Genomic DNA, 26,761 nt, shown 5'->3' with positions numbered 1-26,761 from the left:
ACTGGTAAAACTTTAAACTTGCAAGTAAAGAACCTACAGAGTTTAGAGTGAACCTTCAAATAAGTCAAATTACTCCAAAAACTTTCATGTGTAGGTTTTCCACATTTTTAGAAAGTTTATTTCCGGTACTGGAGCGATGGCATAAAGGAGAGCGTGGGCAACCTGATGGCTTGCACAACTCTTCAAATAACATGGAAAGGTTTAGCTTGAAACTTCCAAAACAAAATCAAGGGTCTTAGAAACACCCGTAACAACAGATTGGCGATCCCCAATGGAGTAACCCAAAAGCAGGAAATCAATTCAAAGCAAACAAAGCCACTCTGACTCTAAAAGATTGATGCTAGCTTATGCCTTTTCTGTCTCAACTCCAAAGTTGTGGCCAATAAAGACCACGCTTCCATCTCAGGTGCCGCATCTTTCAACGCACAGCCAGCTTGGCAAATTAATCAGCTTTGCAAGGAAATGTAGCCAATTAAATGGCCCATCACCAGATAGTGTTGAGTGTTGTCAAAACTAAACAAGATCATTCATTACCATGATTTCCACTGATGGTATAGAATGGCCAAAAACCCAATGCCACCATCAACACTCAACATGATCAAACCTTTTGCAAGATGCATTACGCAGTAAACTCCCAGCTCAAGTACGCAAAATGTTATGTAATATATACTCTCGCCTTATGAACTCGTACTGCATCAAATTCACTACCTTAGGTCACATCCACATTCATGCAAGTGTTTATGGTATTGGTTGCCTATTGGCTCAGCCCAATTGACTTTCCAACTGCTTATGCCAGCGGCCAGCTGAACCAAGGACTTCACCACCACTGAAAGAGAGGGCCTCTCTATGATCTGTTTGGCTCATAAATTCAGACATTGTTTGCTCTCAATTAGCCAGCAGCTCAAAATTTTCTTGCCTCCAATCATTAAATTGGTAACTACTAAATACAAGGAAATGGAACTCTAACCAGCAACTTACCTCGACCAATACATGGAACTTTAAGCAAGAAACTCACGCGTGTGGTAAAGAACTTGGAGCTCCATGCGTGCTGACAAAGGAGTTGCCACAGATGAGTTGATTTAACGTAGCAGACAAACTATTCATTGAGATATTACTTTCACCAATAAAGACAAGGCCTAATAGGGCTTCCATATATCATGCCAATTTCGGCTTCTTAGTAGCTAATAAAGGTATCATTCAACGGTTACAAAGCAATTATTGCTTCAGAACAAAAAGCCAAAGTGTCTGTCAATAACAAAGAGCATGACCATGTCAGAGGCAATGTATTTATTCGTAAATTGGACTAAAGTCTTTGTTTGAGTCTTGATACACCAGTGCTGATTAATTAGGAAAGGTAACACTTGACTTGACTGTTGATTCAATTGTGCTACCACTGAATCAATTAAAACATACATTTCTAGCACATCATGCTGCAAGCCTCTGGTGAGAGGATGTATCATGCACAACAGACAATTGGGAAGAACTATAAAATCAGGACCAAATACCTCAGGAGGCAAAAGATACTTCCAAGGTCCATCCAGGAGCTCATAAAAAGAGCGAGTGTGAAGGGATTTACCACTTGCTGAGATCCCTCCCAAGTTTGTAATGGTGACTGTGTACAGCTTTATCCAATATCTGAGGCTGCAAGTTACGACACAGTACGTCCACCCAGAGTGCTTACATCCAAGGCTGCAAGTTATCATCCAAATAAAATGACTATCATGTATTTCTTTCTCAATCGCATAGGCTGAAATTTGTCGCACATAACATCCAGGGAGAGTGCTAGCATAAAACAACAAGGAATCCTTTTTATCTCACTACATAGATGACAAAGACAATAGCAAAAAGGTCAAGGACAAAGTGAAGAAATGTGTAAACACCTCTTTTATCGACAACAGAATCTGCCAAGAGTTTAATTAAGCACATGAAAGACAACCTAGCGAAAAGTAAAGGTAAACTTTGGTGATTGCCAATTACTACTTTAGGAGCATTAGTGGTGCAAGACGACCACCGCCAACAATGTGTACAGCTCGTATGGTTGGGACATCATCACGAAGAGGTGATCAGTGTATAAAGAGCTGGAAGAAGAACCGCAGCTGCCTCGTGTAAAAACAGGAACCCGAGATTGACAATGAAGCTAGCACGAAGGAACTGAAGCTTCAGAAAAGCATTTGCAATCGTTGTCACCTAGTCACTGTTGTCACTTTCATCTGCTGCTGCAAAATCCTTCTCATCTGCAACATACAGTAAATTCCAACACCCAATTTTCAGCAAGCTTCCCAATCTAAAAAAGAAACTAGAGACAAATACCGGATGCCAAAGTACTCACCATCTGAACCCTCAGATGCATTATCAGAGCCCTCTTCGTCGCCACCCTCACCATCTTCGTCCTGCTCACTATCATACTCCACAGGAGGTGGATTATAAACAGGAGCAAAGAGCTGTGAGGTGGCCCTCCTGCCTCTCGGCTCAAGAATAATATTTGTAGTATCAATTCCCTCCATATCTTTCTCCCTTGCTATTTTCCTCTTTGCAGCTTTTATCTCTACAAAAGCCAGCTGTTTAGTTGAGCCTTGCGAGAATGTTTGATATACGCTTTCACTAAACACTATACACGTAAGTTTCTTGCCTCTCCACTCTTGTTGATTAAACTATACCCCTTACGACCGCATTCTGTAGCATTTAACTAAAATGATAAAAAGATGAGTTTCTAACATCCATCTTCTGTTCCCCTAGTATCACGTCCTACATACTTTAGCCAAGCTAACTTCAACAAATCTCATTTTCAGAATTCTTTGTATTCCTTGCCAAGCAATAGATAAATAAACTTATAGAAGCATTGTTCCTTGACGGAGAATCCAATCTTGTAAAGAAAATAAAAACACACAAATTATTTTATTCAAAGTTACAGTTAGATACCAACAGGATGGAAAAAATAAAATTCTTTACCTCTGACAATTATGCATAAATCACCAAAATATACCATATGAAGCATTATAAGGCCTATTAAGCTTGAGGGAATATGTAGACTAATTGGAAACGAGTATAAAAATGATGCAAACTAAACAGTGATAAGCTCAAAAGGAAAGAGATATAAAAAGAAACGCAACTCTAATTAAAGGTCACTGTCCAAATGATTGAAACAGCTTGAAAACTTCAGAAAATAAGACTAATCAAAGCTCATTGTCAGAACAATTAAAGCCCCTCCAACAAAACGTCGAAGACAAACACTATATATACCAAGATGAATCCAGGATAAGCCCAGATTCACCCTTAATGGAAAGGGCAAGGTATAGGCTCATGGTAGTCATCCATGAGACAATATAACCATCAGCACCATCATGCATAGTATTGACTAAATACTACGACATCCCCTCTAACGTTGTCAGTGCCCAATAATGGGTGTAGAACTAGGTACCAATATATGCTCCCATACACACACACACACACACACACACAAGCGTCGAAGACAAGATGTAATCAAGTCAGCTCTCATAATAAGTTAAAAACATGGAGAAACATTGCCTTTTTCTGAAGGATCTGATGAAAGGCCATTCCGACTTAAAATATCTTCCAGCTCCTTGATTAAAAATTTGTCGTGTTTCTCCTCCGGTTGCTGCTTGACTCTCTTATATATCTGAGGTGGGATACTGCAAAGAATCTTATGTTTGGACATACAGTAAAGCAAATGAAGACATAAAAAAGCACATCCACTTTTTTTCTACCAACTGAAACACTTACGTCAGGCCACAAGCTTTGATAATTTTTTTGAGATGTTCAATTTTCCTATTTTGCACTGGCTTGACACTAGTAGTCTTTGAGGCAGCCTATCACAAAAATATCTATAGTGATTCAGTAAACAGAGTTATTTTCAAAGTAATAAGGTATACGATATACTTTTAAAAAGTACACCTTTGATTTCTTTGCAGAGATATCACTTTCTTCCGACATCTCAGATTGACTTCCACCTCCATCTTCCCCAGCCTCTGTGATCTCCTCGTCTCTTTCTGCTTTTGACTTTTGACCCTTCGCCTTTGGTGCCTCTTGGTTTGCTCCCTCCTCGGATAACTCGACCTGACTTCCACCACCATCTTCATCTTCCTCTTTGCTGTGAGACTGTTCTTTCTTCACCTTCTCCTTCTTCTGCTTCTTCTTTTTTGGTGCCTCCACATGATTGTTTTCCTGTGGATCCTCGTAGTCATCTTCTGTTTGACCATGTGACCTTTTTCCTTCTGTAACTTTCTTGCCAGAGCTCTTCTTCTTGCGCTTTGGTGCCTCTTCAGAGACTGTAGCTTCTTCCTCTTGACCCTCAGCATTCTCAGAACTCAGGAGTACCTGCGTTCTGAGAAGTAAACACAAAAGACTACAAAACTCAAATTTCTTTATTATTTGTTTTTTTTAATTCATCCTTACCTCATCCACAAGCTGTCTAATAAAGACTTTGTGCACATCTAATGCAGACTTTTCTAGCCCAAGATCACTTTCCAGCAGCCTTCGTACATTTGCCATTGTGATAGTCCTGGAAACAAATCGCAATGCGTTTAGCCCACACATGAACCACAAGATCCAAAAAGTCGCTTAAAGCACCAATTGCCACATGATCAAACAGGCAACTAGCAAGGCAACCACTAAAGCCAAAAACTTGCATGCACTAATACATGCTTTTCTTCTTTTTAACCCTCTAGAGAATTGAATCCAAAAACTGGTTTTCCAACTTATGTTGCATGGGCAACTAGTCTTTCAAGAGACTGCTTGAATCCATGAGAAGCAAGTCAAGTTTGTGCATCTACAAGCTAGGCGCACTACAGCTGCCAAAGACATGCTCCAATTGCTGGAGTACTAAACTCAGTTGAATAGTCTCTAGAAGTGTGTGACCCTACTCCTAACCTAGTCATCATGTCCGTGTATGTCCGTGACCTGAAAATGATGTGACTTTCCTTTTTCCCACCTCAGTGGTACAAGTCAACACCCACTTGCAAATCTCATAACTCTTTTGGCTCATTATGATATGACTAAAATCACCCCAAGCTACCTACAGCCCATGTAACTCTCCCATAAAGATGAGAAGTTTCAAGTTGAGGGACAGCAATTGGTGGAGCTTGAATTGCCCCGAACTTCAGCAGGCTTTGGATCCCTTGGAGATTCAGTCCCAGGTGCCTCTTACAGAAGGCACTATTGAGGGTGAGCAAGAGAGTGAGTCTAGTTCGACTATTCAGCATGTTAGCCCCTAGCAGGATCCATCCTGCACACATGACGTGACTCAAGATACTCACGCATAGACCAGCGTAGAGAGAAGAGATTAGGCTCAACTCCCAACCATAAGCCACAACGGCAGCCTCCAGCCATCGGGCTAGGCTCTCACAGGAGTGCTAGTGTCCCATACCACCAAGCCCACACCATTTCACCTCTATGTGCTTTGTCTTGGCATGGACAGGATTCCTTGCAAGCATAATAGCACTCTGACTATCACAATGTAGCACAGGAACCTTTGACTTGATGCCAAGCTCTTCTACCAAACGCATGAGCCATAAAGCTTCTTTGCTTGCCTCAGTGGCAGCCACATATTCAGCCTCAGTGGTAGACAAAGCAACACATTTTTGCAGTCTAGAAATCCAAGAAACTGCACCTCCTGTGAAAGTAAACACATATCCACAGGTAGACTTTTTGCAATCTGGATGTCCAGCAAAGTTTGCATCTATAAAGCAATGCACAAATGTCTCAAGTCTTTAATGCCTTTCAAGTATCTCAAGATACATTTCATTGCTTCCCAATGCTTTTTGCCAGGATTACTCAGGTACCTGCTCACCACTCCCACCGCAAATGCAATGTCGGGACGTGTGGCAACCATAGCGTACATCAAGCTACCAACAGTTGATGCATAAGGAATCTTGGCCATTTCCGTGCGCATATCATCTGTCTTTGGGCAGTCCTGTGCAGTGAGTTTTACATATGGAGGCAACGGAGTACCAATTGCCTTTCCCCCTTCCATAGAAAACGATGCAACACCTTATCAATGTAATTTCGCTAAGATAGATACAGACACCTGTTGGGTCTATCTCGAGAGATACGCATGCCCAAAATATGATTAGCATTACCAAGATCCTTGATGTCAAAGCGTTTCCGTAAGCTTTGTTGTAATGCATTCAACTCAGTGACATTTCAGCCCGCAATAAGCATGTCATCAACATACAAAATCAGCAGTAGACGACTTCCATCACTGGCCTTTTTGGTATATATATAGTGATCGGAATTACATCTTCTGTATCCCTGAGACCTCATGAATGTATCAAACTTGTGATACCATGCACGTGGAGACTGTTTCAAACCATACAGGCTCTTCAAGAGTCTACAAACTTTTTTCTCTTGCCCCTTTGACACAAAACCTTCTGGCTGCATCATATAGATTATCTCAAGCAATCACCATGCAAAAACGCTGTTTTTACATCCATTTGCTTTAATTCCATATCTTGATAAGCAACCAGACCCAAAGCAAGTCGTGATGTGGCAAGCTTCACGATAGGAGAGAAAATATCATCAAAGTCAACACCATGCTTTTGCTTGTACCCTTTAGCAACCAAACGTGCCTTGTACTTAGAAGAAGCATCAGATGTGACCTTTGTCTTGTAAACCCATTTACATGGCAGAGCCTTATGCCCTTTAGGCAAATCAACCAAAACCCATGTATGGTTCTTCTCCAAAGACTACATTTCCGAAACCATTGCTTTGAACCATTTCTTATTGTCATCACGTTGCATAGCCTCTTTATAACAAGACGGCTCACCACAATCAGTAAGCATGACATAGTCCAAAGACAGTTTATATCTATCGGGAGGCCTTGTCACCCAAGTAGACCTACACACCCAATGATCCATAACAGGTGGATTTTCAGCTTGTAAGTCATCAAAAACAGCAAGTTGTTCAGCCAGTTGCATCGCATCAACGGGCTGCCTATGGCCATCAACCTGTTCCCCAACCTGTGGTGCATCAATGGCAACTTCTTGGGGCTGATTTTCAGCACCATTTTCAGCATGCATTTGTTGCTGAACACTGGGCCTTCTTGGCTGTCCATAAGTCACATCTTCACGTAAAACAACCCGCTGCACTTCTTCGACTCTTATGGGTTGTTTATGCATGCAATTTTCATTGAAGATGACATCATTGCTGCATATGATTTTCCGCAATGTGGGATCCCATAATCTATACCCCATTTCACCATCCTCACCATATCCTAGGAAAATACATTTACTAGACTTGGGTTCAAGTTTGGTGCGTAGTTCACTCCGGATGTGAACATAGGCCTCGTAACCAAACACTCGCAAATGTGCATATGAGGGTGGCTTGCCGGACCACACCTCCTCAAGCACCTTTCCACCCAACGTCTTACTCGGTGAGCAATTAATCAAGTAAATAGTTGTTTGCACAGCTTCTGCCCAAAAACCATGAGGTAATGCAGCATGTTACAGCATACTCCAAACTTTCTCTTGGATAGTCCGGTTTAACCTCTCTACAACTCCATTCTGGGAGGGATTAAAAGGAGCAGTGAGCTCTCTTTTAATGCCTTTCGCAGCACAAAAGTCAATAAATGCTTTTGATACATACTCTCCATCATTATCCCAGCGCAAAGACTTAAGCTTCTTGCCAATATGATTCTCAACAAACGCAAGAAACTTCTTAAAAGTATCCAAAACATCACTTTTAGCACATATTGGATACACCCACACCTTATGTGTAGCATCATCGATAAACGAGACAAAATACTTCTTTCCCCTAAGGACAACTGGGGCATTTTCACATACATCTGAATGGATTAAGTCTAACCTGTCAGACTTTAAAGAAAGAGATCTCTTGTGCGGTGTTTGAGTGTGCTTACCATAAATACAGTGCTCACAATGAGAAAAATCAGCATACCTCAAACACGGCAAATAACCACCACGAGACAGAGTTTCCATTTCTCTTTTACTCATGTGTCCCAACCGGCCATGCCACAAAGAAACACTCGGTTGCTCGGGTACGGCAACAACATGGTCACACACACTGGATACGTACAAAGGATATAAGGTGTCCACTTTGCAACCCTTGGCTACAATCCATGACCCTTTACATATCTTCCACTTGCTATCACCAACTGCCCTGAACTGATCAAACTCTTCTTGAGTTGTGGCACATGACGCACTTTATGCAAAACAAAGGTCATACCATCTACAAAAGAGAATGCACACTGCCAATTCCAGCTATATCACATGTATAATTATCCCCCAATAGACAGTGCCCTGCACCTCACCTGTGTACTGGGAAAACCAATCCCTGTGAGGTGTCACATGAAAAGAGGCACCTGAAACAAGGATTCAAGTATGCATGTCCTCACTAGAACCCATAGCCAGGGTATGTGCATCAAAAGAAGAGGCATTGAGTACATCATTGCTGCCTTCACTCTCACGGCTACTTGCAACATTTATTTCCTCAATCAAAACATTGCTCTTCTTTGCATTTCCCTTGTCCTTTAAATCTGTTTCAGCACCTTTGTTTTTCTCTTTCTTCCACTCGAAACATTCGCATTTATAATGCCCTTTCTTACCACAATGGTGGCACTCAACATCTTTCCTGCGAGATTTGTTGCGTGCCTTGCCCTTAAGGTCAAACTTCTCCCTCTGCTAGGACCTGCCCCTCAAGTGCAATGCATTAGAAGAACCCCCAGTGGTGTTCTTCATGTTCATCTCTTCCATCAGGAGAGAACTCTCTACATCCGTATATGTAAGTGTTGCACTCGAGCTACTAAGAGCTATCCGGAAAATATCCCAACTCTTGGGCAATGTGCATAACAGAAAAGTGGCTTTGAACTCGTCGTCAATCTCAAATTTCAGACTTGAGAGTTGGCTGAAAATTGAGTTGAACTCATTGAGGTGCACCGACATTTGTGTACCCTCCTTCATACGGAGACCCATAAGCTTCTTAATTCAATAAACCTTACTAGCAGCACTCTGTTGTGCATACAAATCATCCAATCTCTTCCACATGCCCCAAGCTGACTTTTTGTTCTCAACATTGAACAATAAGTTGTCAGACACTGAAAGCATAATCGTGGAACGAGCTAACTTGTCCACTTCCTCTCATTCCTCATCCGACATGTCAATAGGTTTCTATCCCTGCACTTTAATCGGTTTTGCCTGTTTCTTTTGTAGCATCACATTATAACATTGCTTCTTCCATATTGCAAAGTTATGGGTCCCTTCAAGCTTCCGAATGTGCAAAAGATTGCCACTTTCATTGCTTGAAGCCATCCCATGTCACAAAGTGATGACGTGGCGAACAGCAGAAACCCTAATTTCTGCCAGAAACCCTAAAATTCCTGCAAACCCTAATTTTTGCCAAAAACCCTAAATTCCGGAAATCGCGGAGGCGGATTATTTATTAAAAAAAAAAAAAAAAAAATTGGAAAATGATGAGCGACGCGAATTTTGCTTTTGCTATAAAAAAAAGAGAAAAGACTCTCTAAGAGAGAGAGAGAACTGATGCTTTTGATTTTAAAAGCTTTTGGGGCTCTGCTTTTGGGCATCCCTTGTAACCTTTAAATTAGTGGTGAGGGCCTCACTTCTCAGAGCATCTGGACGCAGAGTCTGAGAGTGAAACCCTAACCGCTCTCTTGTACTTTGATGATTGATTAATACAAAAAGAAATACCGAAAGGGGCGCCAGTCTTTGGGGCCAATATCTCTAGGCACGGAACTCCGCCGGGCCAGTGCAAATCTATTGTGATCTGTGAATTGTTTTGAAGTGGTTATTTGGTGCTGTCGCGGTTGATTCTTGACTTGGAGTGTCCAAGTTTGTTACAGTGGTATCAGAGCAGATACTCCTGGGATTGTGAAACTTTACCTCGATGTTTTGGTTTAGCATAGTCTACTCCAAACGGAACCCAGAAACTCAGCTTGGCCGAAGATCTGGTGCAGTGGGATGCACAAGAGGGGAGTCGCTCCACTCCTTTGTCAACAGATGCCTCGATTTTGATACTAAAGTCACTGATGTCTCTTTGAGCTTCAGGGATACTGAGAGCTGACAGTATTCTGCTGGATGACTTTATGAAATGGAATTCCTGATTATGATACTGATTTGTTCTTGACTTCTTGTGAGTACAGGAACTGATAGACGAAATGACTGCAGCATTTTGGTCTGATTGATCTCGAATAGACATGGTTGCAATAGGGGTTAGTCAATCGGACATCGATGAGGTCCCGATTGGACCTAGATGTGATTGCTAGCTACATTGCCGATAAATCATGGTCTAAGATCCGAATGAATGTTGAATGTCATGTGATGTCCTGTGATGTCTGGTGATGTCCTGTGATGTCGTGTGATGTGACTGTCGATTTTGTACATGTGCTAGATGTGTGTTCCTAGTACGTAGGTACTAACAGTCAGTGTCTGCTAAGACGGTTTATGGCTTTTGTCGGTTTTGCAGGCGTAATCGCGGTCGATTACAATGCTTTCAAGAGGGGGGTATGTCACAAAGTGATGACATGGCGGACAGCAGAAACCCTAATTTCTGCCAGAAACCCTAAAATTCCTGCAAACCCTAATTTTTGCCAAAAACCCTAAATTCCGGAAATCGCGGAGGCGGATTATTTATTTAAAAAAATTTTTTTTTTTTTTTGGAAAATGATGAGCGACGCGAATTTTGCTTTTGCTTTTTTTTATTAAAAAAAAAAGAGAAAAGACTCTCTAAGAGAGAGAGAGAACTGATACTTTTGATTTTAAAAGCTTTTGGGGCTCTGCTTTTGGGCATCCCTTGTAACCTTGAAATTAGTGGTGAGGGCCTCACTTCTCAGAGCATCTGGACGCAGAGTCTAAGAGTGAAACCCTAACCGCTCTCTTGTACTTTGATGATTGATTAATACAAAAAGAAATACCGAAAGGGGCGCCAGTCTTTGGGGCCAATATCTCTAGGCACGGAACTCCGCCGGGCCAGTGCAAATCTATTGTGATCTGTGAATTGTTTTGAAGTGGTTATTTGGTGCTGTCGCGGTTGATTCTTGACTTGGAGTGTCCAAGTTTGTTACATCCCAAGTGAGTGCAAATGCTAAAATCCTGATTTGGCGACTTAAACACGCCCAAATGTGCGCAAATAGGCCAAAAACAGCCTGCTGTACCAGAAAAACAGCGACCGATTTTCACTCAAAATCAATCCACAACGGCTTACATTCAGTGCCAAACCCTTACCAAAGGTTTCCACAAGGTGTAATACATCTAATGCTTGCTGAAATTCACTGTTTTAGGGCAAAATTCAGACCTGTAAACACCTATTTTGCTGAATTTTCAGACCGGTACTAGTGGAAATGCCTGTAAGAATGACCTATGAGACCAGCCTTGCTGAAATTGTGTTGAATTGACGTCGAAATTGGTCAATTTCAACGAAAATTGATTGTTGTTCGCCAGTTTTTGAAACCCAAATTTCACGGAAATGGTCACTGTGGGTCTGTTCTACATAATGAGCAGAATCCTTCGCAACAAGTTTGAGGCAAATTGGCAGAAATCCCTGCGCGCAGCGAGCAAAATCCAAATTCTGATATGTGCTTGCGAGATGGCTCTTCTGGGAAACCCTAGGCTCTGATACCACGTGTGGGGGAGGTGAAGAAGAAGCCTACTTGGTACCTCTTGTGATGGCGATGGAGAAGAAGGGTGGAGTGAAACAGAAGCAGCCCACGAAATTTGTCAAGAAGGAGATGGCATGGAGAGGAGAGAGAGTCGTACGATTTGGGAAAAAACGCCCATGTGTTGAATTTGGGGCTCTCTCTTTATTATGAGTAAGTGAACTAAAGGTCCAAGGGCCATTCACATTTGGGCCCTTGGACTCGAGGCTTAAAATGCCTTTACAAACATTATTCCCTAACAGAGTTTGGCATAGCTCGCAGGTAGCAGGTTCACAGGTTTACACGTGTTTTTAAACAAGTACAAGTCCATAGAGCCACTTGCTCAGGAGTGAGCTGTTTTGCCAAGGTTTTGGCAGTGCTATGTATGCCATTTGTGGATTTTGCTACTGAGACACTGAGTGTCTGTTCTTCATGCGCATTTGGTGAGATTTTTGAGCTTTTGCTCAGTTTTCAAGGGAAACTCTGATGGATTTTTCCCAGATTCTCACCATGGTTTATGCGTAATTGTAGTTTACTCTCTGATGGTTTAGTGGTCGAGTTTACTCACTCTAGCAGTTATCTGCAGTTTTATGGCTTGCGGTTTGCGTTGAGTTTTGACTCATTTTGCAAAGGAAATTCTATTCTTTTTCCCCCTCTTCTCGCCATAAAAGCTTGCAGTGTTATGCCATCTTGTACAAGTGGTCAATATATTCCCACTTTGACAGTGATCGAGTGTTTACTCTCACTTTTGACAGAACTTGCCAGCTTGGACACAGCTTGGTGTTCTTGTAGCCACTCTCGCAAGAGTCAAGATTATGTATGCTTGTGTGGCTACAGATAGACAGTCACGTTTCACAGGTTTTTGCAGATTATTGCAAGCAGTTTCTCTTGTGGAATGCGTTTTGAGCTAGTCTGCTCTCTATTTGCATGTATGGTTATGCGCTTTACGCTCGGTTGAGCAGTTTGTCCTAGTTTATGCTTGCAGATAACAGATTGTGGAGTTGTTTTATGCATATGCGGGCATCGGTTTTGATGCTATTGGTCATGGTTTTCATGATTGTGTAGTGGTCGAGTGATCTCCCACTTTGTTGCCATTTTGGCATTCACTTATGGCAGCAGACGTGTGCGACATTGAGAGATGGCGGTCTCGTTCTTGCCGATACGTACGATGTTGGCATTGTGGTCACACAAGACACATTAGGCGCCGTTGTTTCAGACGTATGAGACAATAGCGGAGATGTATGCGAGATGCAGATATGGCTTTGACACATGTTAGAGAGGCAGTTCCAGTGGCAGTCTATGCCAATGACGGTGATGTCGTGCTTGCCTCGAGTGTACCTCTTGCAAATATGCCTATGGATAGTACACTTTCTCCACGTCGATTGCTAAATGAGAATGCAGTTTTCCACGTCACACTGCATCGTGCCTGGTTTAGTACCTTCTCTAGTGGGAGTTTTGGTTGTGTGCACTTGGTCGATGATTTTGTGTTTGACATAGAGGGTGCAGGAGATGTTTGTTTGTCTTTGCCCAGTGGTGCGTCATACACACTACGACATGTGCACTATGTTCCTCAGCTGAGACAAAGCTTGATCTCAGTGAGACAGTTAGCAAACTTTCAGATACTCCTTATAGAGCAGTCTTTCCAGATGCATTGTTGTTCACTAGTGATTGCCAAAGGCTCCAACAGCGGCCTAGTATATCCTATGCATGTGTCTGAAGTTCGAGACGGCATGGTCTCGTTTTTGTTGCTGGCATGCTTTGAGTGAGAGACGAGACATGACTCTTTCACGGGTGAGCTCCACCATGCTCACGGGACAGAGCATTTAGCTGTGCAGGACGTGCCAGTAGACTCTGTAGAGACAGAGATAGAGCGGCAGGACTCTAGCGAGACACAACAAGTGTTGTCAGAGTTTGTGTAGGCAGAGGTAGAGCACGTTTGCTCCCTAGAGACATACACAGAGATGACAGACATAGAGTTCTTTGATATGCTCATGTTAGAGGCTGATGAGTTGGTGCCAAGACACAAAGTTTTGCCTATGGGTGACAGGGACGTAGGTTTCCCAGTGTCGGTGTTGACACATCTATACCAGATGGGTAGTCCTAATGATGCAGTGATTGCAGATAGCGAGTACAGCCAGGTTTGCGCAGATTTCGTCAACATTCGGGCGTCTCATGTTCGACTTACTAGGGTCGAGGCTCGATCTAGCAACTGCAGTGGGAGCATTTGCAGCAGGGGTTGTCAGTCGTGCGATTACTGACACTAGCATGATACATAGTGAAGTTTTGCAGACCATACAAAGTGGTCTGAGAGATTTACATGCAGGCTCTAGCGTAAGTACGCACGCTCGTCTACCACCAAAGCCAATCCGATTGCGTGTAGATCGACAGAGTGAGCCAGTGGATAGGTTGAGAAAGACTCTCACCTAGTTTCTTGTACATACTAGTAGTTTAGCTAGTAGGTCCCACTTATCGACGCATCGCCCTTAAGTGGGAGTTTGTTGCAAAGGCGCTGCGCCTTTGTCCGGGGCCAGACGTCTAGTGTCCGGTTATCCACCCACTGTGTGTACATACCCTTACTCTTCCAACCCTGTTGTTGATGCATCGAGTAGGAAAGGTCAAGTTCTCTCATTGGAAACTCATTGTTAGGTGCAACGGAATGAATGTTTGAACTTTGCTCAAAATGAGTGCTCCGAATTGTGCTCAAGGTTCCTTTTGTTCTTATAGAAGGGAGAGCCTTCCGTTCTTAATGAGAGAGTGCAATGGACACAAACAAAGTGAATGGACACTGTGCATGCAAGTGTATGAGACTGAGAGATAGAGAGAGAAGAGAAATACGACACCAAAGACATTGTAAAACCCTCCTCCGAAGGCCCCACTCGTTGGCGAGAGTGGTCTACTATCGATTGCACAAACTGGTACAAATTGAATGCATGAGACTGATGCAAGTCTAGGCTAGATCGGTGACGACAACGGGGATGACCAGACCGATCTAAGGGCTGAAATCTACTACACTTGTACTGCTGTCCAAAAACGCTGCTGGCTGAATTCTGCTACTGCTGAAAACGCTAGGGAAAACGTTGGTATCTGCTGATCTTGGTCGCTGAAAATCTGCTGCTATGAGGGCTGAAAACTGATGGGCTTTAGGGCTGAAAACTGCAGGTCTTCATCTGCTGAAAATCGCCATGCCAATGGAGGGCGATTTGGGGCTGCAGGAAACGCTAGGGCTGTGGGTGATCTTGCGATGAGGCTTGATGAAAAACGCTATCTGCTGATGTCTTCAGGCGATGCAATCTATGATGGAAACGCTAGGTTGATGGGATGAAAAACGCTAATATGGGGAGTCTTCTGCTTGGAGGGAAATCGCCACCAAGGGAGGTCTTGCTGAGAAGTTGCCTGTTGAGCACTGGTGCTCCTGCTGCCTATTCTGCCAATTAGTGCTAGCCTAGGTTTGCTTACATACAAACTTACTCAATTTGCCCTACCTACTTTCCAACAAAAGTCACTTTAAAATAATAAGTGAAAAATGTCAAAAATAGGGAAAATAGGCTAAATGATTGGAAAATTCCCCTGAAGGATTTTGATGGATTCTGATGGGAATGCTTATGATTATGTTGTGTGCAACCAAAGGATATGCATCTACACTAAGTGCCTGGGCATGCACGGTCTGCGAACAAACTCACAAAAGTGCCAGATCACTTCTAAATCTAGACTGACTGGACTGATTGAACCCTTGTCGTGATGTAGCTTGTCCACGGACACATAGGGTTGGATGTGTCACATAACACTCATTCTTTTCTCTCTATTCAAGGTGTTGGTTTTGATGATTTGAAAGACAATTATATGGGTTCTGAATTTGAAAAGCACTGGTTACAAGCACTCAATGTACAAGATCCGTGCATTGATGATAGTTGGCTTTTCTTTAGGAACTGTTTGTGTGTGCTATTTTCTCACAGAGCACCGATTTTGCATGACGCACATGATGCATTAACAAGTGGTTATAGGGATGTTAATGCTATGTTGAAAAAGATTGAACAATTTTTCTATTGGCCAAACATGCGTAAGGATCTGTACAACTATGTTACTAAGTCATTGTTTACTAGTTTCTAGAATAGTTGACCCGCAGTACAAGTACTGACGGAGTTGAAGCTCGCTGCTGCTCTCGCATACCCCCCCCTATCCTGCACTTATCTCCCCCCCCCCCCCCCCCCCCCCCCCCTTCGCCATCGCTCTTCTCTCCCCCCTCCGTCCTCGCGCTGCGCACCAACCTTGCTACGCGCTGCAACCTGCGCACTGCTCTGCCTGCGCCTAGCCAACATGTTGTCCAGCACGCTCCCCCACACTCCCCACTGCTCGCCATCTCCCCTTCGCCATCGCTCTTCTCTCCCCCCTCCGCCCTCGCGCTGCGCACCAACCTTGCTACGCGCTGCAGCCTGCGCCCAGCCAACGCATTGTCCAGAACGCTCCCCCACACTCCCCACTGCTCGCCATCTTCCCCCCCCCCCGTCACGTGCAAATCTAACCCTATGTGCATGTGGACAAGCTACTTCATGTCTAGGCTTCAGGTCAGCTTAGGAAGTGTTTTGTCACCTTTGTGAGTCTGTTCGCAGGCCGTGCATGTCCAGGTACTTAGAGTAGTTGCATGTCCTCTAGTTGCACACAGCATGATCATCAGCATGACAGTCAATAGCCATCATGAGCATTTTACAGAGCACAAAACCCATTTTCCCTATTTTAGCCATTTTTCACTAGTGACTTTGTTGGAAACTCGGGAGGGCAATTTTGCTAAGTTGATATATAAGAAACCTGGCACTAGCACTTTCTGGCATAAGAGGGAAAGGAAGTACCACACTTGCAGTGCACCTTCTCCGCAAGATCGGCAGGATAACCTAGCGTTTTTTCAGCCATCAAGACCACATCAGCGTTTTCTGCATCAAATCAGCCCTAGCGTTTTTGCAGATCACAGACAGCCGAGCGTTTTTGCAACTTGCAAGTCAGTCTAGCGTTTTGCAGATTCCCGGACAGATCAGCCCATGGCATCAGCGTTTTCCATTTTCAGCATCTCCACTAAAGCAGCCCTAAACCTCGCAAATCTCACCTTCTTGCAACACATCCTTGCCACGCGGTCAGATCAGCCAGCGTTTTCAGTTTCAGCCCGCTGCTCGCAAATTTCAGCATCTAGTTTTCAGCGCATCGCTGTACTCGCCGACACAGTGTTGGAATTCAGCAGATACCAGATTTGCAGATTTCAGCCCGTCTCGTCGCCGCCACCATTGTCGTCGACATTGTCAGCAAGTCCATTGCATCTAGACCATTGTACCAAATTTGTGCAATCAATAGCATAGACCTCTCTCGCCATAGAAAGTGGGGCCCTTGGAGGAGGGTTTGACAACATTCTGGTGTCGTATTCTTCTCTCTCTTTCTCTCGGTCTCAGCACCTTCATTCACAGTGTTTACCCACTTTGTTTGTGATCATTTGCACTCTCTCACTAAAGGAACCAGAGGCTCTCCCTTCCGTAAGTAAAAGATCCCTTTCGTAAGTAAAAGAAACCCTTGAGCACAGTTCGGAGCACTCATCTTGAGAAAGATTCAACATTTACTTCCATTGCACCTTACACCCCCCCCTCCCCCGTCACAAACTGCTGACGTGTCAAGTCAGTGAAGAACAGAGCCAACCTTCAGATCACGACCATGGGGCCTAAACCCTAAGAAGAACAAGCAACAGCAAAAGAAGAAGTCCTACCAACTTATGGGACCCTGTCTGATGGGACCCAAGTGACATAAAGGCATATAAATAAAGCAGAACCCACACACACACAGAGCGTCACGTGGACTGATGATGTGGTAGTTGTACTGACAACCCGAAAATTGCGCACTGACTACTGGCGTGGCACACTAAATGGATTTTCGTTATTTGCGTTGGGTGATGCTGACATGGCAGTTGTACGGATTTTCGTAAATCACGCTGGCCGCTTTTGCGCATTGCTTTTGGACCAGATGCTTTTGAGTTTGAAGGCTTTTTATGTAAACTGCTTTTGGGCCTAGGGCCTTTAAATATGAGGCCATGGGCTCATTCTCAAGCATGCTTCCTAGAGAAGGTGCAAAGTCGGGAGTACCGGCTTATATTGTGTTGATGCAATATAAAGAAATACCGAAAGGGGCGCCAAGGTCTGGGGCCAATACTCTCTGGGGTGGAATTCCGCCGCTTCGTGTCGTGTGTGCTCTCTCTCTTTCAGTTCAATTGTTATTGAAGTACTAAAAGTCTGTTCAATCTGTTCTTTTCTATTGGCACGTGGTGCCCACCTTGTGACACCCCCTCCCCCCCCCACATCGTTCGCTGCCCGCTGCCCCCACACACATTGTCTCCCCCCCTCGCTACCCGCAGAGCTGAGAACCCCTTCCCCCCGGGGTTTTGCTTGACAGACTTGCCCAATTGCTCACTCGTTGTTTGGTGCGCTCTCTCCAGCAGGGCTTGGCCTCGCCTTCATTCCTTTCGCATTCCTGTTAGCAGCAAACACAGATGGAGGATTCTGCCCCGCCACAGAGGGACTCGACGGAAGCCCCCTCGCCCGACCCCGCAGAACCCACCATCCGACTTGCTCTTCGCCGACAGCAAGAGAGCTTAGAGGCAGAGGTGGTGCGCCTTCAAGCCACCTCCGTTCTCTAAAAGATTCTTGGCACTAGACCCAGTAGAGGAGAGGTGCGTGATCTCCTCCAGGCCCGCCTTTTAGCAGAGGTGGACAAGATCCTCGACGTTCAACTGCTTGGGTGTGGTTACTACTAGATAGAGTTTGAGACCCCCAAGATGGCATCCAAGGTCATTGCGATCAGTCCCCCTAGCCATCCGAGCAGTTCGAGCTCATTTTTGACAATGGCGCCATGGTTTTAACCCAGCTACCGACGTGCTTGTCGAGGAGGCAGACCTTCCCATCTCAGTGTGCTTCCCCGACTTGAGGAGGGAGTACCTTCCGCTCCTTTCCAGGATAGGCTCAGAGATTGGGACTGTTCTGGAGACACCTCGCACGGCAGCCTCTGTAGCTGCCAAGAGGCTAGCATTCCCACAATACGTGTTTTGGTTCGAGGCACCCACACCCTTCCGAAGGTCATTCTATTACCTCGGGTGAGTGGTGGTTGGTTCCGCCAGAGCGTAGAGTATTCGGACCTCCCAAATCAGTGTTTTATTTGTCGTCAGATGGGCCATCTTGCGAAGGCTTGTCCACGGAGGAGACCCCAAGGACTGGCCAGCAGCAACAGGCACAGGCACAGGGTACGTAGGCAAAGCCACCCTCCGAGCCTCGGGCTTAGGCGGAAGGGGGCTAGCAGCTGATTCGTGGTCGGCCTCCATAGGGGCCACCACGTCAATCTGGCACTCAGAGTGGCCCCCAGGCTTCAGGCCAGCAGCAATGGGTTCCCACAGGGAACCGTTTCGACCCTCTTCAGTAGAAAGAGGTTCAAGGCTCAAGCTCCACCCTCCACCTCAGCCTCACCTTTGACAGCACCCCCCCCCCCCCCCCCCCCCCCCCCCCCCCCCCAATTCCCCTCCGTCCCCCCCTCGCTTCCTTCCTCCGCCCCACCTCGCCCTTCTCTCTCTGCCACTCCCCGCCCCCCTACACTCCTCCTTCTCCTGCCAGCCCCCTTGCTTCCTTATCTCCTCCCGCTCCTAGCCCGCAGCCGACCAAGGGGGCAGGACCATCCTCCACTGCCAGGAGATCTCTTGGCAGCGCTTTTTCCACGAGTCGCTTGGCGAGAGAGGGATAGCCTTTCTTGCGACCCCCCCTTCTGATGCAGATGTCTCCCTTTACAGCAGTTCCTCGTGGACTGACGAGCTTCGACATTCGTCGTCGGTGAGACTTTTTTGCCTACGAGTTCACACATTTTCTCGACGACCCTTGACCAGACTTTGAGACACCTTGTTTCACAGTTCATGTATTGTTCCTTGCCGCTAGAGGAATAGAGGCCCTGTACTCAGCGGTTGTGTAAGGTGCAGCGGAATGAATGTTGAACTTTGCTCAAGATGAGTGCTCCGAACTGTGCTCAAGGTTCCTTTTTCTTAGGGAAGGGAGAGCCTTCCGTTCTTTAATGAGAGTCCAAGTGATCACAAACAAAGTGAATAGACACTGTGCGTGAAGGTGCTGAGACTGAGAGATAGAGAGAGAAGAGAATACGACACCACGGATGTTGTAAAACCCTCCTCCAAGGGCCCCTCTCTCGATGGCGAGAGGTCTACGCTATCGATTGCACAAATCTGTTACAAGTGTAGATTGAAGCTAAATGATGCAAATGCGAGAGACTGAATGCTCTGAAGACGGCGGCGCCGATGACGCGACCTCTATCTCTGCTGTGGACTTGAAGACTGAAAACTCTTAACTGCTTGCTAGTTCCAAAAACGCTAATGGCTGTTACAGAAAACGCTGATTCTGCTGGCTGTAATGCTGCTGCAGAATCGCTGTTCTGATGCTGTTTTGCTTGCTGAATTACTGCTGCAAAAACTCTGTTCTGATGGTGCTGAAGCACTGCTGAAAAACGTTATGCTGCTGGCTGCAATGCTGCTGCAGAAACGCTGCTGATAGGGCAGAAAACGCTGGGACAGCAGATCATGAAAACGCTGAAATCAATGAGTCTTGCAAGGCTAATGAGTGGGCTTGCTGGCGAGGAAAGGTGGCTGCTGTAAACGCTGGCCTGAGGCTGAAATCGCCAAGGCAGGGCTGATGTTGCTTGGTGGAAAAACGCCAGCTTAGGTGGGGGATCTTGCTTGAGAGAGAGAGAGGGAGGAACCTGCTACACTTGTGTCTGTGTTCTCCTTGCTCTTCTGCCAGATTAGCCTAGCCCTAGGTTTGCTTATATATTATCTACTCGTTTTGCCCTACCCAGTTTCCCAACAAAAATCACTTAATAAATAAGTGAAAAAATGTCAAAAATAGGGAAAATAGGTTTTATGCACTGGAAACTGCTCCTGATGGATTCTGATGGTAATGCTGATGATCATGCTATGTGCAACCAGAGGATATGCATCTAATCTAAGTTTCAAGTCATGCACGTTCTGCAAACAGACTCACAAAAGTGCCAGATCACTTCCTATTCTAGACTGACTTGACTGAACTGAACCCTTGTCATGAAGTAGCTTGTCCACGTACACATAGGGTTAGATGTGCACGTGACAGGTTGGCTTCTCTTTTCCCCTGTGGGGCAGGGACCAGCCTGAGTGGACTTTGGATTCAGTGTTGGAGTGGCTACAGACATAAGCGAGGCCTTGAGTTCTCTCACCGCATGGGAGACCTAGAGGTTACAGACTTGGTTCAGAGTCTGTGGCCGTTGGCCAAGTTCTCAGTGACACCTCCAGACTTGGTAGAATGTAGACACATTGTGGTACACTTCTTTGCTGACATGCAGAGCCCGCCATGCTATGTACACATACATGAGGACTCCTGGACAGAGGAGATTGCCCTGCGCATGGCTCGTTCTTCTTGGGGCTGGGCTAGACACTCTTTGCAGTCACACCTATCTCGGGGACGCTCGGATGCGGATTATTCCCCATCCAAGCCAGCCTCGAAGATAGCACGATAAGTTGCTGCAGCATCAGTTCTCTCTCGCTCTCCATGAGGATCATCTCATGGAATGTGCAGGAATTAGATGGGCCCCAATTTCAGTGCCAAAAGGGTCGATTACATCAGGAGCTTCAGCAATGCCTTGTGGGAGGAGAGATTAATCTTCTTATGTTGCAGGAGCATCATCTATGTGAGAGCCGCATTAGACGATGTGGTCAGCTTTTGCGTGGGCGATAATGAGACATTTTGGTCAGCTATATTTGGACCTGGTGGTATCCAGGGAGGGGTATATAAGACTATTGCGGACTCTTGGCAGCAGACCATTGTGGACAGATGTATTATTGTGCCTGGCAAGGCTCAGTGGATTACTATGCAAGAAACGATAGAAAACATTGAACAGTATGGGTAATCACTACCGGTACGAAAAATACGTTAAGTATTGATTTCAAGTAGACATACATGTCTACTTATGCATGGTTGCATACATGTAAATATGCATGCATACACACCCACATACATGCACACATATGCATATTTACATACATATGTCTACAATCTATGCAAATGCATTTGTATTTGCACTGGTGAGTGCATATAAGTAACAACTAGTACATTAACTACTAATACCAGTACACGTATTAATCGAACAATATGAGAACAAGATAAATAGGAGTTTGGAATGCAATCTTGAGTTACTCAACAATTTGAATGCTCAAATGGACCTTGTGGAAAATGCGTGCAAAAAATCTTTCAACACCTATTCAGGGTTGTGATGTCATCTTAACGATGCCTTACCATTACAAAATGCATCCAATTCCTTACTATGTAAATAAGAAAACGACTTTCCAATTTCAAGAAAGCACTATGATCTAAATGTTGATGTAGGAGGCTGGCCTATTACTGTAGTCGGTCACATATATACTATTGAAAAAAAATGTGTTTCTAGTTACTTGATTTTTGCAATAATAGGCCATCCACGTGCATTCATCTGTGACTATGTGAATAAAAAACTGAGTTTCTACTCACTTGATTTTTGCAAGAGAGAGAGATGTGTGTATGAAAAGTCTCTAACTAACCTAGATAAGAGTAGACTAAAATTTCTCGGCAATATAAAGATTGCTCATTGACTCTCTTCTAGACAAACTACCTCTAGAACAACCAAAAATTCATAAAATTGAACTTATCTCAGGTAGCTCTTCTTCTAATCACTCACCCAATTAGATAAGTCTCACAGCAAAAAGAAATTCAGCAACAAGTAAATGAACTCTTGGAGAAGTGACTTATTGAGCCTGGTATCACTCCTTATTGTTTGCCAATTCTACTTGTTCAAAAGAAAAATTGCACATTTCAAATGTGCGTAGAGTATCGATCTCTAAACAAAAGAATAGATTTCCAATTTTCCTGTCAGGCGCAGCAGAATGAATGTTTGAACTTTGCTCAAGATAAGTGCTCCGAACTGTGCTCAAGGTTCCTTTTGTCCTTATGGAAGGGAGAGCCTTCCGCCCTTAATGAGAGAGTGCAATGATCACAAACAAAGTGAATGGACACTGTGCGTGGAAGTGTATGAGACTGAGAGATAGAGAAGAGAATACGACACCAGAGACGTAAAACCCTCCTCCGAAGGTCCCACTCTCTATGGCGAGAGCGGTCTACTTATGATTGCACAAATCTCTACAATGCTTGGACTTGCCGACGATGAGGATGACGACGAGACGGGCTGAAATCTGAAAACTCTAAGGGCAGAAATCTGCAAATCTGGGTATCTGCTGAATTCTGACCCTACGTCGGTGACGATGTCGATGGCGACGATGCGACGACGACGCACTGAAAACGCAGATGCTGAAATCTGCGTCTTCCGAGCTGAATCTGCAAACTTTGTGGAAACTGACTGTGCAGCGAGAATCTGCTGCGGGAAGGTGAGATCTGCGAGGTTCGGGACTTCTTCTGCGATGTCTAAAGGCTGAAAACTGAAAACGCTGATGCTTCTTGGTGTTCCGTTGCGGTGAATCTGCAAAACGTCGGGGCTGATCTGCAAATCAAAAACGCTAGGGCTGAAAATGGTTCTATTGTCGCTGGTTGTTCTGCAATGCAAAACGCTAGGCTAATCTGCTGTGTCTTGACGACGCCGGGGCTGATCTGCTGTGTACAATTCGGCAAGGCTGGTCTTGTAGATGAAAAACGCTAGGGTTGTCCTACTGATGCAGAAAACGCTAGGCCTCTTGGGTTCTGCTGAGAAGTTGCCTGTTGAGCGAATGCTCTTGCTGCCTCTTCTACCAGAAAGTGCTAGTGCTCTTGCTGCCTCTTCTACCAGAAAGTGCTAGTGCTAGGTTTTTTTTCTACAAACTTAGCAAAATTGCCCTACCTACTTTCCAACAAAATTCACTTAAAAATAACAAGTGAAAAATGTCAAAAATAAGGAAAATAGGTTAAATGCACTGGAAAATTCCCCTGAAGGATTCTAATGGATTCTGATGGGAATGCTTATGATCATGCTGTGTGCAACCAGAGGATATGCATCTATTCTAAGTGTCTGGACATGCACAGTCTGCGAACAGACTCACAAAAGTGCAAGATCACTTCCTATTCTAGACTAGCTTGACTGAACTCAACCCTGATCATATTGTAGCTTGTCCACGGACACATAGGGTTGGATGTGTCACGTGACATTTCCAATCCCTCAATTGGATGATATTTTAGAGAAATGCAGAGCACATGGATTTTCAACCACATAGATCTAAAGAGTGGCTACCATAAAATTCAGATCACTCGCAAGGATGTGCATAAGCCTGCATTTTGTAGTACTTTTTGGTTGTATGACTTTCTAATCATGCCTTTTGGTTTGATAGATGCACCTGCAACCATAGTTTTTTCCAGACCCGTTCAATTGGGGAACCATACTACCAGACACGTCCAAGTCCTATGATTGGGTTTTTCAAACCAGCGATTACCAAAACCACTATCTAGAATGAGAGTCAGTTATGACAGTCATTGGTAGGTATTATGCTGATTGATCTTGGATGGAGCTAGATTCTAAAGTTTCTATGGTGTTTCACTACATTTTATGGTTTTGTGCTCCTTTGTAAGGTTTTAAGTGAAATATGTAGACTGTTTTTAGTATGCCATATGGATACGACGTATGGAATCCTGCGGGATCCGACCTTATTCCGTACTTTTGCACCCATCCGAGTCGGACATATGGTTGACATTTGGAAAAACTATGCTTGTAACATTCGATTGAGGATCTTCCATCCATACGTCAGATTCACAAGTGTGTTCTTTGATGATATTCTAGTCTTTCTCAAAACGAGGAAGAGCATAAGAAGCATCTTCAAACAGCCTTAGAAAAACTCCAAAGGCATAAAATTCAAATTGGCTCTAAATAAATGAGTTCTTTTTCTTGGAAACCCAAGACATATAGTCTCCCACAATCAAGTGAGGATGGACCCAGCTAAGATTCAAGCTGTGTAAGAACGGCATCTAGCTACATCAGTACATGATATATGCAACTCCTTAGGCATATGGCCCTATTACATACGCTACATCCAACAATTTGCACATGTAGCTGCTCCCCTTACAATCTTACAAAGAAGAAAATTATTTCATATTGGGACCTAAACAAAAGGAAGCTCTTGAAAACCTAAGTACCTTCGAAGTCATGAATCTATCTCAATAATTCCTGATCTAAGAAAAGCATTTGAAGTTCACAGAGTGATGCATCAGGGGATTGCATTGGCTCAGTGTTGAACCAAGAAGGTCATGTTGTAGCCTATAAAATTCAAAGACTAAGAGACACAAAATTGCATGCTTACAAGTTCCACATATAAAAATGAATCAATGGCAGTTTATGCTCTCTCTGTGTAGAAACATAAGCTCCTTGGAAGACATTTAGTCATCAAAACTGATCATCCAAGCCTCAGATGTTATCTTTTTGAAAGAATGTTGTGTGAGAAACAACTCATTTCATCTCATGAAGCTTCCTCTTCCTTTTGAGTTGATAAAAGTTCCTTATCTTAAAGGCTACCTGACTCGCGTTATTTACCATGCCTACACTACTAACTAGGCCAAAATTTGTGCCTTTTAAGACATAATGTGGAGGATCAAGCAGCTTGTGTGCAAAGAACTTCATTGTAGAAGTTCACACCAACGTCTGCGATGGAAATCTTTCAGCACTCCCTCCTTCAGCACAAACCAAGAACTCCTTAAACAGGCCTTTCTATACACTCAGGCAATTTTCTCAAAAAAATTGGCAATAGACCTACATGTGTCCGCAAGTTCAAATCAGCTATCTGGAAAATAAATCCTACAAAGAGCAAAGTATCAAGCAAAGCACCCCACTTCAGCTACATTAGCCCCATCTATTAAAAGAAAATTCACAGGAAACCACTCCGAGCAGAGAAACCCGTGACCAAAACACTTACTCGGCCTCTTTTCTAATGTGAGAAGCTCTGGAAGAAACTGCAGATTGCAGTAAGGCGTGGACCCCCTCTTCTGAGGAAGGAAGCTCCTCAGCCATGGTGGAGCTTACTTTCCGAAGTAAAATTAGCTGTCGTTTTCTGACGCGCACAGAGATTGCAATCAAGATTTGTCTCCTAACCTGGACAAAACTCTGGTCGGACTTGACCTTTCACTGCTTTGGCATCATGAGCTTCCTGCTTGCCAGTACGCGGTTCAGCTACCTTGTGAACTGGCGGAAAAACCCTAGAAAGCTGCAGGGAACGTACCAAGGAAAGAAGCTCCCGTCTACTGAAGTACGTGAGAACAATCGAGGGAAATTCAAACTGTCGACATTGAGAGGAAACCTGAAGAGACCTCGAAGAGTCTAGCCTATCCGCCCACGAGTTTTGAACTCGAGACGTATGAGCCAAGAAATCTACTACACTTGGGTCTATTATCCTCTTCTAGAAGGGGATGGGTTCAAACCGCCACAGGCACTTTTCTTTTTTTGTAGGTAGACAAATGAAAGTGCACGCCTCGAGTGAGACTGTTCAAACTGCACACTCGCCTTCCCTAGCCTTGCTGAGTTGGAATGTTGACTCGCGCCCAAGGGCGCTGCTCGATGTTCAGACTGCCCACCCCACCTTTGCTAGTTGGAATGTTGACTCGTGTCCAAGGGCGTTGCTCGATGTTTCGGCCGCCCACCCCGTCTGTGGCTTGTGATGCATTTCTGCTTAGGCTTCTTAGCCTCTTGTGGGCGTAGAGAGGTAGATTGTCTCTTATTCCTGTTGGAACATGTGGGAGATCTACCTCGCCATTGGCTCTTAGCCACATTGCTCTTAGCAAAATTATTCTTAGAGTAGGGAACATTTCTCTTCCTCTCTTGATCATCATTATATCTTTGGGCATGACTGATGGCTTTTTTCAAAGTTTTTGGATGTTGGGTCTTGACATGAAGACGATAGTCTTTGTCAAGACCCCTATTAAAACCCCTTATCTTTTGGAATTCATCTAGACCTTCTAGTTTTAATATGATTTCCCGATACTTCGAAAGGTACTGTGTGAAAGAGAGGCCAGACATGCGGCATGCATCCCATGCTAACCAATTCTTATCTTCTTCATTGGAGTCTAAAAACTCTTTGGAGAAAAAAACTTGAAACGCAGC

General features: G+C 44.4%; 2 protein-coding genes across 2 annotated transcripts; both read right to left on the bottom strand.

Annotated features, from left to right (window-relative positions):
• Nucleotides 1–258: 258 nt before the first annotated feature.
• Nucleotides 259–1,926, bottom strand: LOC147459665 (uncharacterized). The gene is made up of 5 exons (XM_086511623.1): nucleotides 1,881–1,926; nucleotides 1,682–1,689; nucleotides 1,577–1,612; nucleotides 979–1,048; nucleotides 259–851 (listed from the first exon to the last, which is right to left on the bottom strand). The coding sequence occupies exons 1-5, from the start codon at nucleotides 1,924–1,926 to the stop codon at nucleotides 763–765; spliced, it is 249 nt and encodes an 82-aa protein (XP_086367749.1). The 3' UTR covers nucleotides 259–762.
• Nucleotides 1,784–25,985, bottom strand: LOC147459664 (uncharacterized). The gene is made up of 7 exons (XM_086510885.1): nucleotides 25,581–25,985; nucleotides 4,414–4,519; nucleotides 3,913–4,335; nucleotides 3,742–3,827; nucleotides 3,526–3,650; nucleotides 2,330–2,545; nucleotides 1,784–2,234 (listed from the first exon to the last, which is right to left on the bottom strand). The coding sequence occupies exons 1-7, from the start codon at nucleotides 25,673–25,675 to the stop codon at nucleotides 2,188–2,190; spliced, it is 1,098 nt and encodes a 365-aa protein (XP_086367011.1). The 5' UTR covers nucleotides 25,676–25,985; the 3' UTR covers nucleotides 1,784–2,187.
• Nucleotides 25,986–26,761: the final 776 nt, after the last annotated feature.

This window comes from Adiantum capillus-veneris, chromosome 4 (genome assembly GCF_014529385.1).
Source record: "Adiantum capillus-veneris isolate H3 chromosome 4, ASM1452938v2, whole genome shotgun sequence".
NCBI lineage: Eukaryota > Viridiplantae > Streptophyta > Polypodiopsida > Polypodiales > Pteridaceae > Adiantum > Adiantum capillus-veneris.
Note: the sequence above shows the minus strand (reverse complement) of the source record. Positions and strands in the feature narration are given on the sequence as shown.